The sequence below is a fragment of the Eschrichtius robustus genome, chromosome 19 (assembly GCF_028021215.1).
Source record: "Eschrichtius robustus isolate mEscRob2 chromosome 19, mEscRob2.pri, whole genome shotgun sequence".
NCBI lineage: Eukaryota > Metazoa > Chordata > Mammalia > Artiodactyla > Eschrichtiidae > Eschrichtius > Eschrichtius robustus.
Window position 1 is genome coordinate 61029987 of NC_090842.1, and position 12211 is coordinate 61042197.

General features: G+C 50.5%; 1 protein-coding gene across 1 annotated transcript; it reads right to left on the reverse strand.

The window, feature by feature from the left end:
• Window positions 1-600: 600 nt before the first annotated feature.
• AP2S1 (adaptor related protein complex 2 subunit sigma 1) lies at window positions 601-10532 on the reverse strand. The gene is made up of 5 exons (XM_068528172.1): window positions 10422-10532; window positions 7857-8006; window positions 1526-1639; window positions 1198-1257; window positions 601-978 (listed from the first exon to the last, which is right to left on the reverse strand). The coding sequence occupies exons 1-5, from the start codon at window positions 10422-10424 to the stop codon at window positions 877-879; spliced, it is 429 nt and encodes a 142-aa protein (XP_068384273.1). The 5' UTR covers window positions 10425-10532; the 3' UTR covers window positions 601-876.
• Between the last annotated feature and the right edge of the window lie 1679 nt (window positions 10533-12211).

The following is a 12211-nucleotide window of genomic DNA, read 5'->3' on the forward strand; positions in this document are numbered from 1 at the left end:
AAGAACAAGGATTCTGGAGCCACCTGCCTGGGCTCAAAAGCAACCTGGTTCATCTGCAGACTTGCCACGTGACCTTGAACGAGCCTTGTAACCTTCTCTGAGCTCAGTGATATCCTCTGGAAAATGGGGCTACTAACAGTCCCTTCCTCATCATCTTGTGAGGATTAAGTAAGGTACTACGAGTCAAGGCTTAGAATGGCGCCTGAGAGGCATTGGTGTCGGCCCTGAGCATCGTTATTTTAGTAGCAAGTGCTCAGTGTCGAGATCCGTCACCGCTTCCAGCCCCAGCAGCCCTCTGTGGGCAGAAACGGGTGGGAAAGCATCTACACTCCCCCTCCGCCACCCTCAGCACGAGCAGTTTGTTGGGGCTTTTTTTTTTTTTTGACTGCCCTGCACGGCTTGTGGGATCATAGTTCCCCGACCAGGGATTGAACCCAGGCCCCCTGTCGCAAAAGCTCAGAGTCCTAACCACTGGACCACCAGGGAATTCTCACGAGGAGTGTTTGTTGACTGACTGCCTGATGCACTGATGGCAGGGCGTCCGGAGTTGCCCCTGGTTCCCAGGGAAGATAGGCAAGGGCTCAAAAGACACGAGGCCAGGCGGGGACCACAGGTTTACTGGGGGCTCCACGCACGCACTCACGGCATCACACGACAACGGCATGGTTACTCGGTACACGCGAGTGGCCTCCGCCCACAGCTGGGGCCCAGAGGCCCTGGGGGGCAGCCCCCTCCCTTGTGGCCCAGACCCGGCTGGGTGCCTTCCTCCAGGGCAGCTGAGGGAGGGGGCCGCTGGGGTGGGCCCCGGGCCTGGAAAGGGGAAGGGAGCAGGCTCGACCGGGGGCGGGACCGGGGGCAGGAGGGGCCGGCCCGCCCTCACTCCAGCGACTGCAGCATCAGCAGCTGTTTGAGCACCTTCGTCTGGCTGGTCTCTCGGATTTCGCCGGCCAGGAACATCTCGTCCACGACCGTGTAAACCTGAGTGAAGGGAGGGTGAGGGGAGACCCTGGTGTGAGAGGTGGGGAGACCCCCAGGATGCTGGTCTAAACCTTGGGAGCTGGGGGCTCTGATACTCGAGTGCCAGGAAACAGACCCTCGCGGAGGCACCGGGGCGGCTGCGGGGGTCCGGCCCACCCCCCTTCCCCCTCCTCCGGCTCCCTCCTCCTCATCTCCTCCTCATCTTCACCAGGAGCCCACCTTGTAGAAGTTGAACACCAGGTCCAGTTCACAGACGTTGTGGAAATATTCGTTTAAGACCTGGGAGAGGAAGACAGAGGTGGTGAGAGATGGGCAGGGAGAGAGAGACACACACACAGAGACAGGAACAGAGGGCATCAGAATGAGACGGCAAAAAAAAAAAAGGCAGAGAGAAGCTGAGGAAAGGGGAGAGACAGAGACCAGAGGAAACATCGAGGTGGGCAGAGAAAGACAGTGGCCCTCCGCCCCCGGCCTCTGAGGGGAGGGCAAGGAGGGCCCGTGCATCCCAACAGAGGGGACGAGGGACGGCGCCCGCCCGCCTGCGCACCTCCACAAAGTTGTGGATGGCCTCCAGGTAGGCGAGGTTGTTGTCGTTGACGTCCACACAGATGCAGAAGTAGAGGCCGGCGTAGCGTCGGTAAATGATCTTGAAGTTCCGGAACTGCGGGGCAGACAGGCAGGTAGTCAGCGACAGGGCGTGCCCAGGACCCAACGTGCTGGGCAGGGTGGAGCCAACATATTCAGTCCTGCGTTCCACGTGTGGTCCCTCAGGCTCTGCTCTGTGTCTGGCCTTGTGCTGGGGACACAGTGGTCCTGGCCCTCCCTGCCTAAGGCTCACTGTCCAGTGGAGACAGATTCATCCTCAGTCATCCCCTGAGTGGGCAGGGCTAGACTGTGGGAGCCCCAAGGGGGCAGGCAGCTGACCCAGGATGGGGGTCCGGGAGGGCTTCCTGGAGGAGGGGGCATCTGGACTGAGATCTGGAGGATGAGTAGAAGTGAACGGGCAGGAGTGCTTTAGGCAGAGGGAACAGGCTATGCAAAAGCCCAGAGCCCAGAGAGAGAGGCAGGGGTGTTCCACGGTGTCCATTCCCCCCTTTCTGTGGCTCCCTGTTGCCTCTGGAGAGAGTCAAACTCCTCAGCCTGGAACTAATCTACTCAATCATTCCACAAACACTGCCTGAGTACTTATTGTGTGGCAGGCTTTGTGCTGGGCAGTGCACACTCACCACCTGTAACCAAGACAATCTCAGCCTTGCCCTTAACTGAACCATAATATAAATACAAATATTACTACCTTATCACATACACACAATCCACGAATAAATATGCATGAACCAGGGACACAGACTCTAATTTTATACGCATGTGTAAGTAGATAAAGCGCTAGACACATAGAGATATGAGTACTGGCTTGCAAAGCTCCATGTCTTTGGCCAAACTCTGAAAAATCCAGCCTGGTGTGTGTGCATGTGTCGCCACCTGGTGGCGACTGCAAAAGCCAACGCAAGTCTCTGATTTTTTTTTTCTTTTTTTTATTTATTTATTTTTCACTGTGTTGGGTCTTCACTGCTGCGCGCAGGCTTTCTCTAGTTGCGGTGAGTGGGGGCTATTCTTTGTTGCAGTGCGTGGGCTTCTCATTACGCTTGGCTTCTCTTGTTGCGCAGCATGGGCTCTAGGCGCATGGGCTTCAGTAGTTGCAGCAAATGGGCTCAGTAGTTGCAGCTCGAGGGCTCTAGAGCACAGGCTCAGTAGTTGTGGCTCACGGGCTTAGTTGCTCCATGGCATGTGGGATCTTCCTGGACGAGGGCTCAAACCCGTGTCCCCTGCATTGGCAGGCAGATTTCTAACCACTGCACCACCAGGGAAGTCCTCAAGCCCCTGATTTTTATTTATTTTTTTCCTAGTGTATCCTTTTGTTAATTCCTATACTTTGAGCATGTTTTCTAACTTTTTTTTTTTTTTGGCCACGCTGCTCAGCTTGTGGGATCTTAGTTCCCTGACCAGGGATTGAACCTGCACCCTTGGCAGTGAAAGTGCAGAGTCCTAACCACTGGACCGCCAGGGGATTCCCAGTATGTTTTCTAATATTATTACAGTAGTTCCTGCACATAATCCATGGATAGTAAGAATATATCAAGAATAAACCTACCTAAGGAGGTAAAAGACCTGTAGTCAGAAAACTATAAGACATTGATGAAAGAAATCAAAGATGACACAAACAGATGGAGAGATATACCATGTTCTTGGATTAGAAGAATCAATACTGTGAAAATGACTGTACTACCCAAAGCAATCTACAGATTCAATGCAATCCCTATCAAATTACCAGTGGCATTTTTCACAGAACTAGAACAAAAAAATCTTAACGTTTGTATGGAGACACAAAAGACACCGAATAGCCAAAGCAATCTTAAGAAAAAAAAACAGAGCTGGAGGAATCAGACTCCCTGACGTCAGACTATACTACAAAGCTACAATAATAAAGACAGTATAGTACTGGCACTAAAACAAAAATATATATCAATGGAACAGCGTAGAAAGCCCAGAGATAAACCCATGCATCTATGGTCAACTAATCTATGACAAAGGAGGCAAGGATATACAGTGGAGAAAAGACAGCCTCTTCAATAAGTGGTGCTGGGAAAACTGGACAGTTACATGTAAAAGAATGAAATTAGAACACTCCCTAACACCATAAACAAAAATAAACTCAAACTGGATTAAAGACCTAAATGTAAGACCGGACACTACAAAACTCTTAGAGGAAATCATAGGAAGAACACTCTTTGACATAAATCACAGCAAGATCTTTTTTGACCCACCTCCTAGAATAATGGAAATGAAAACAAAAATAAACAAATGGACCTAATGAAACTTAAAAGCTTTTGCATAGCAAAGGAAACCATAAACAAGATGAAAAGACAACCCTCAGAGTGGGAGAAAATATTTGCAAATGAATCAACGGACAAAGGATTAATCTCCAAAATATAGAAACAGCTCATGCAGCTCAATATCAAAAAAAAACCCAACCCAAACAAAAAATGGGCAGAAGACCTAAGTAGACATTTCTCCAAAGAAGACTTACAGATGGCCAAGAGGCACATGAAAAGATGCTCAACATCACTAACTATCACAGAAATGCAAATCAAAACTACAATGAGGTATCACCTCACACCAGTCAGAATGCCAGCATCAAAAAATCTACAAACAATAAATGCTGGAGAGGGTGTGGAGAAAAGGGAACCCTCTTGCACTGTTCATGGGAATGTAAATTGATACAGCCACTATGGAGAACAGTATGGATGTTCCCTAAAAAACTAAAACTAGAATTACCATATGACCCAGCAGTCCCACTACTGGGCATATACCCAGAGAAAACCATAATTCAAAAAGACACATGCGGGGGACTTCCCTGGTGGCGCAGGGGTTAAGAATCTACCTGCCAATGCAGGGAACATGGGTTCGAGCCCTGGTCCAGGAAGATCCCACATGCTGCGGAGCAACTAAGCCCGTGTGCCACAACTACTGAGCCTGAGTGCCACAACTACTAAAGCCCGCATGCCTAGAGCCCATGCTCCACAACAAGAGAAGCCACCTCAATGAGAAGCCCGTGCATTGCAACAAAGAGTAGCCCCCGCTCGCCACAACTAGAGAAAGCCCACGTGCAGCAACAAAGACCCAATGCAGCCAAAAAAAAAAAAAGACACATGCACCTCAATGTTCACTGCAGCACTATTTACAATAGCCAGGTCATGGAAGCAACCTAAATGCCCATCGACAGATGAATGGATAAAGATGTGGTACACATATACAAAGGAATATTACTCAGCCATAAAAAGGAACGAAATTGAGTCATTTGTAGAGACGTGGATGGACCTAGAGACTGTCATACAGAGTGAAGTAAGAAAGAGAAAAACAAATATTGTATATTAACGCATATATGTGGAATCTAGAAAAATGGTACAGAGGAACCAGTTTGCAAGGCAGAAATAGAGACATAGACATAGAGAACAAACATACGGACACCAACGGGGGAAAGAGGGGGGGTGGTGGGATGAACTGGGAGATTGGGATTGATATATACACACTAATATGTATAAAATAGATAACTAATGAGAACCTGCTGTATAGCACGGGAACTACACTTCGCTGAACAGTAGAAACTAAAACAACTATACCCCAATTTAAAAAATAGTAATAAAAAAAATTAAAGAAAAAAGAATATATCAGGGTGCTAACTCTATTTTTTTAAAAAACTGATACAGATACATGATCACATGTTTGAAGGCCCCTGCTCTGGAGTGGAAGGTTCAAGACAGGAAGCCAAGAGGGCAGGAAAACTTGATCTGGAGAAGTTACCAGCTGAGTGTCATAGCTGGTGTGGCCTTGGCAGGTCTAACCCTGAGCAGCACTCTTCTCTACTTGAAATTCACCCTTTCCTGCTGTCATCCTCCTGGTTCCCTCCTGTTACCACTGTGTCACCAGCACTGCCCTGCACAGGGCTACATGCTGGAGTGGGCCTGGATTGGGAGGAACCTAAGATGGTCAGGCCCCCTTGTGACAGTTTCACCTGACCAGCCAGCCTTTCTGGCTTCTCCTGTTTATTCGGGCCTCCCTGCCCCTCTCTGGGTCCCTCAGTTGCTGCCGTTTCTAGCACTCAGTGTGGGACCCACCCTGCGCCGGCAGCAGGATGCCTCGGGAGAGCGGGCATCCCTTGACCTCCCCGCTCCTCTCCCTTCATCCCCTCCTGGACATCTCTGCTGGGATGAGAACAGACACCTCAGTGCTGATCTCCACCTCAACCTGCTCTTTCCTGAGTCGGCCCCATCCGAGAAAGTGACAGCGCCCCCTACTGGTGGCTCCATTTTCTTTCACACACCTCATCCAATCTTTGGTCCTTCAGTTGGCTATACCTTCAAAACGCTTCTCAGCACCCCTACTGCTTCCATGCCAGTGCCAGTCACCAGCATCTCTCACCTGGACCTCAGAGGTCACCTCCTGAGTGGTCCCCCTGCTTCTGCTCTTGCCCCCTAGAGAGGGATCCCTAAAGCCTAAGTCAACCCATGTCCCTCCTCAGCTCAAAACCCTTCCGTGGCTCCCGTCTCACTCAGAGCAAGAGCCCAAGTCCTCACCACGGCCCACAACACCCTGCGCCTTCTGCAGTGATCTCATCTGCTCCCACCGTCCTCCCTGGCTTACTCCACCTCAGATACACTGGCCTTCTTGCTATTCTAGGAATGCCCCCGTACATTCCTGCTGCCTCAGGGCCTTTGCACTTGCTGTTCCCTGGGCTTGGAATGTTCCTTTCTCAGATATCATCTCCTTCCACTCAGTTCCTTCAGGTCTGGGCTCAAATGGCCCCTCTTCAATGAAGACCTCCTGACCAAACCATTTTAACCTGCGTTCCAACCCCTGCTGTACACACCCCAGCAATTCCATCCCCCACAGCTGCTTCTTTTTTCTCCCTGACACCTATCACCACCTGATACACTATATCTTTACTAACAGTCTCCCACCCACTAGAATGTCAGCTGTCAGCTCTCCAAGGACAGGGACTGGGTCTGTTTCGTTCCCTGCTGTATCACCAGTGCCTAGAACAGTGCCCGGCACACAGCAGTCCCCCGATTAATATTTGTTGAATTCTACAGGACAATCAGCCTGGTCTCTTGAACAGGCTAATCCCGTGGGAATTAAAGCTGGCGGCATCTCAATAAAGAGACCAAAGAGACATGGAGACCAAAGAGACATGGAAACCAAAAGCAATGCCAAGATCCTTGACTGGCTTTGGACAATCAGTTTTGATGATTTGGGGGAAATTTAAGTATTGATTGGGTATTAGAGTAATAATAGTAAGGAAGTATGACTCATTTTATCAGGCCTGATGATACTTTGGTCATGGAAGGAAGTGTCTTTATTTTCTGAGATGTATCCTGAAATATTTAGGGATGAAACGTCATGGTCTCTGTAACTTATATTTTTTTTTTTTGGCTGCACTGCATGGTTTATGGGATCTTAGTTCTCCAACCAGGGATTGAACCCGGGCCCTTGGCAGTGAGAGTGAGAAATCCTAACCACTGGATCGCCAGGGAATTCCCCCGTGATCTCTGTAACTTAATGGAAAACACTACAGCAAGGGATGGTTCATTATACCATTCCCTACTCTTGTGTGTTTGAGCATCTTTATAGTAAGTTTTTAAAAGGCACCAGAAAAAAAAAGTTGTTCGGCCGGAAAAAAGAGAATAAAGGTAAAGCAAAAATGCAGGACTTCCCTGGTGGTGCAGTGGTTAAGAATTCGCCTGCCAATGCAGGGGACACGGGTTCGAGCCCTCGTCCAGGAAGACCCCACATGCTGTGGAGCAACTAAGCCCGTGTGCCACAGCTACTGAGCCTGCACTCTAGAGCCTGTGAGCCACAACTACTGAAGCCCACGCGCCTAGAGCCCGTGCTCCGCAACAAGAGAAGCCACCGCAATGAGAAGCCCACGCACCGCAAGGAAGAGTAGCCCCCGCTCGCCGCAACTAGAGAAAGCCCGCGCAGCAACGAAGACCCAACGCAACCAAAATTAGATAAATAAATAAATAAATTTATAAAAATAAAAACAAAAGCAAACTCTTAATACTATGAAATCTGGGTAGTTTCCAATCAACTTCTCTCTTGTTGTACTAACCTGTACGCCGGAAAATTTTCACACTAAAAAGTATCCCCCAAAGGAAGGAAGATGGCAAGCATGTTGAATAAATGAATGTGGGAAGGAAGGAGGGCGTGAGGGGTTATTGCCATTAGAGGTTGGGCAGGAGGCTGGGAAGGAGGGGTCAAAAGGAAGCAAGGGAGTGGGGGGGGCATTTTGGCCTGGGGCGGGGGGGGGAGTTTCCCGTCACCTCCACAAAGTTGGTGTGTTTGGCATCTCGGACAGTGACCACGGCGTGCACCTCCTCGATCAGCTTCTGCTTCTCATCGTCATCAAACTGCATGTACCACTTGGCCAGGCGGGTCTTGCCTGCCCGGTTCTGGATGAGGATGAAGCGGATCTGGGGGCAGCAGGAGGAGGAGGGAGGGAGAGGGGTGAGGAGGGTGGGCCAGGGCTGGGCGGCCCTGCCCAACAGCCCCACCCATCCCCACAGCGGAGACAGGGCCCACGTGTCCCTGAGGCCTGTCTTCCAAGGGTCTCAGCCACGCCCCAGAGCCCAGCCAGGTTGGCCTGGCCACACACTCCTGTCCCAGGTCCCTCCAACACCCCTGTGATTTCTCTGGCCAACTCTACAGTCATTTCTAGGGCACTAAGTCCCAGGCTCCACCAACTCTCGTCTCCCTGACCTTGGACAAAAGATCCGCCCCTCTAAGCCTCAGCTCCCCCCCAACCCCCCACCCCCCACCCCCCACCCCCGGCGGCAAAACAAGTTTCCATAGAAAACCCACTTTGTCAGGGTGTTCTGAAGGTTAAATAAGTTTATAAATTTAGTCTAGTAGCTGGCACTAGTAGGTTCCCTCGGTGTCGGCTACGATCATCATCAGTGATGGCTAGGAAATGTGTTTTTATGATTCTGAAAAGCCAGCTCAACTCTCATAGGGCTACTATGAACATTGAACAAGTTGATCCCGGAAGTGCTATGTATAGTGCCTACTACATACTGAGTGCTCAATAAAATTAGCTATTATGACTGAGGCATTTGACCAAGTGGCTAAGAACACAGACTACAGAGCCCGAATGAATCCTGGCACTGCTGGCTGTGTGTCTGCAGGCAAGTTACTTAACCTCTCCAGACCTCAGTTTCTCCGTCTGTATAATGGATATAACGAGAGTACATCCCTCAGGAGACTGTTGCATGAGTTATTAAATATAAGAGGTATAATACAGTGACTAGTACATACTAAGTGTTATACAAATATTAGTTCTTAGTAATATTATAATTCATCGGCATTTGACTTTGAGAAAACCATGGCCCACGTTCACGTAGCTAGGAAGCCTGCCTTTAGGCTCAGTTCTGTTTGAGATGGGCATGCTTATGCCCATTTTACAGATGAAGAAACTGAGGCTCAGAGAAAGGAAGTCTCACAGCCAGAAAGCAGAGCGGGGAGTTCAAAGGCTTTGCTCTGAACCCCCTTACCCTCACTTGTGGGAGCCTCCACCCACTGGCGAGAGTCCGCTCTCTTTCCTAAGCCTCACTCTCCACACACTCCATCCCTCCTCCCCCAACCAATCAGGCTGCACAGAAACAGGATATTACACTCTCCTTCCAAGAACCCCTTCTACTGAGCCAGGGAAAACCACTTCCTAGCAGGGCAGGGGTCCTGGCAGGCAGGGAAAGGGCGTGGGGTGGGATTTGGGGGGACCCACGCCATGCAGCCACAGCCTCGGGGCAGAGCCAGAGATAGATGGGGTATCTAGGGAGGAGAGACACAGAAGCCAGTCTACACAGCTGAGGGAGAGTTCTGCCTCTTACTCCTAAATTCCCTCACACACCTCTTCCTGTTTCTCCTCCCAGTTAGAATCTCTCCACCTCAGGGAATCCACAATGAGAAGTCCTTTCCCTCCTGTATCCTCGCCCCTCTGATGTCCCCTCTTGATGCTCCCCAACCTTCTCTGTCTCCAAGCCCCCTACTCTGGAGTTGCTCCCTTTTGACTCCCGCTTTCTCCATTTCAGTTCCCTCTGTCAGGTCGCCCCATCCCGATCCCCGGGGAAGGGTGACAAATCCAATGCCCAGTCCTTGCTCCCAAAGCCCCATCCCCACCTCTCCCACTTCCATGCCTACTATCTATTCTCCAAGACCCCTCCTCTTGCAAAGACCTACTCCATTGCTCCCCACTCATTTCTAGCATTCATTCCCTACGCCAAGTCTTCCCCCTTTTATTGCACACTTTCCCTGACATTAAAGCCCCATTCCCTACAGCTGTCTACTTCCCGTTTCCAGGGTCCAGTCTCTTCCCCTTGAGATACCTCTCTCATCAGCAGTATCCGGCCCAGTTCCAACACCCCCCTCCGCCTGCAATGTCAGCTTCCTGCCTCTAGAGACCCCCTCTCTCCTATCACAATGTCTTCCATTCTTCAACTCTCCTGCCACGCTCCCAGAGAGTCCTCCTCTTAGGATGTCCCCTCCCCACCTCCAATTCCTTCTGCCCATCTGAGATCCTCCCTGATCTCTTGCCTCCCTGTTTCAAAACCCTCCAGCCATCTCCAGTGTCTCCCTCCCGCACAGCCCTCTCCCCTTGCCACCTGGTCTCCAAAGCTCCCTGGCCTCGAGAACCCTGGTACACTCCAGCGCCCAGAACCACCTCCCAGTTCCCCGCTTCCCCGGCCTTTGATCGGCCCCAATCCCGAGAGCCCGCGCCCGGCCCAGACCATCGCACCGCAGCAGGGGCGGCTTGTCAGTATCCCAACGAGTCTCCAGTACCTGCACGTGGACCCACCCTTCCCCCGTCCCCAGCGTGGGCGCGCCCCCGTTACCATGGCGACCCCCGTCCGGACCCCAGCGGCCCTGGTTCCGCGGCTTCTGGGCGGCTCCGGCTCTGGCAGCTGTTGGGGGACCGAGGGCTAGAGCGGACTTCCGGGAGACGAACTCGCCCGCCCTCTCGCGCACAGCCCGCTGGGAATTGTAGTCCAAAAAAAAAATGGGTTCGCTTGTCTGGGAGGCAAGCCTGGGAAAAGAGCCGGTCTCGCTTCCCAGCGTGCTGCGCGACTGTCCTTTTCCTACCGCACAGTTCGGACTCCAAATACATGCTGGGAGCCGAGGGCGAATTGTAGTCTCGGAGGACTACAATTCCCGACATGCTTGACGGCCAGCGAGGCGAGCGCTGCGTCCTGGGAAATGTATTTCCTCCAGCCTCCCTCCACCTCCCCGCCAAGGCGGAAAGGACAAGCTGGGAATAGTTGTTTTAAATAAGAAACTGCGTTGGGGGAGCTAGAAATGTAACTGTCTTTCCGTGTTCACCCAGTACTTTGTTTAAAATGTGTTGAGTGTTTTCTGTGGGAGACGGACAGTGGTTTAAGAGCATGAATTTGGAAGTCAGAACTGTGTGCAAATCCTGCCATCGCATTTCCTAGCACTTTGGGCCAGCAATTTCACCTCTTAACTCAATTTCTTCATCTGTAAAAGAGGGGTGATCAAGGGGTCACCTCAGTAGGGTTGTTGTAAAGCTTCGGTAAGTTTCCAAAGTACTTAGCACAGTGCTCAACACATGGTAAGTGCTCAATAAATATTAAAATCATGAATGTTCACTGTTAACATACATCAGGTAATAGGGGTCTTCTTACTTCCTATCCAGAGGCAGACCTGCCTTCTTTCAGTTACCCAAACAGGCCAAGTGCTTTCCCACCTCAGTGCCTTTCCTTTGCGCTGTTCCCTGGAAATCCTTCCCCCATTTATTTGCTGGCTGACCTCTTTTCTTCCTCTAGCTTAAACAGCACCTCCACAGTACTGTATAGAGGACCCAACATACAAAAGTCCCCCTCTCCAACCCCTCAAATTCTCTAGGTCAGCAGTTAGTTTAATTTTTTTAAGCCTTTTTACGACTGTTAATGATTTATTTGGGGTCTGTGGGTCTGTTGTCTGGATCTCCCCTTAGGTCCCTGTTGAGAGCAGGGACCCTGTCTGTTAACTGTATCTACATCACCTAGAACACGGTGGCACATAGTAAGCACTCAGTAAAGGTATTGATACTGAGGGGAGACGCCCTAATAAAAACAAACCATATCCTAGAACAATGTAAATTAAAAGTGTAGTATTGGCAGAAGAACCAACACATAGCTATTGAATAATTGCAGGGGCAACAAGAGGTCAGAGATCAATCCGTCTCTTGCACTGCTTTATCTCCAACAGGGTTGGGACCAGGATAAGGTAAGCAATGTGCCCAGGGTGAAAAAGGCACTCACTCGGGACTTCCCTGGCGGTCCAGTGGTTAAGACTCCATGCTTCCAATGCAGGGGGTGTGGGTTCGATCCCCGGTCAGGGAACTAAGATCCCATATGCCGCGGGGCGCAGCCAAAAAAAAAAAAAAAGTTGAAAAGGTGCTGACCCAGCCCTTGCAAGAGCCTGAAAGTGAGCACCTGGCTTGCCTCCCCTTGGTCCCAGCCCTGATCTCCAGTGCCCAGCTCAGTGCCTGGCACAAGTCTGGTGTTTGTTTGATAAACATCTGCTGAATGAATGAATTAATAGGTATCAAGAAAACAGACATGTGTAATGCTAAGTAAAAGAAGTCTTACACGAATGAGTAGTTACTATGTGATTTGTTTGAATG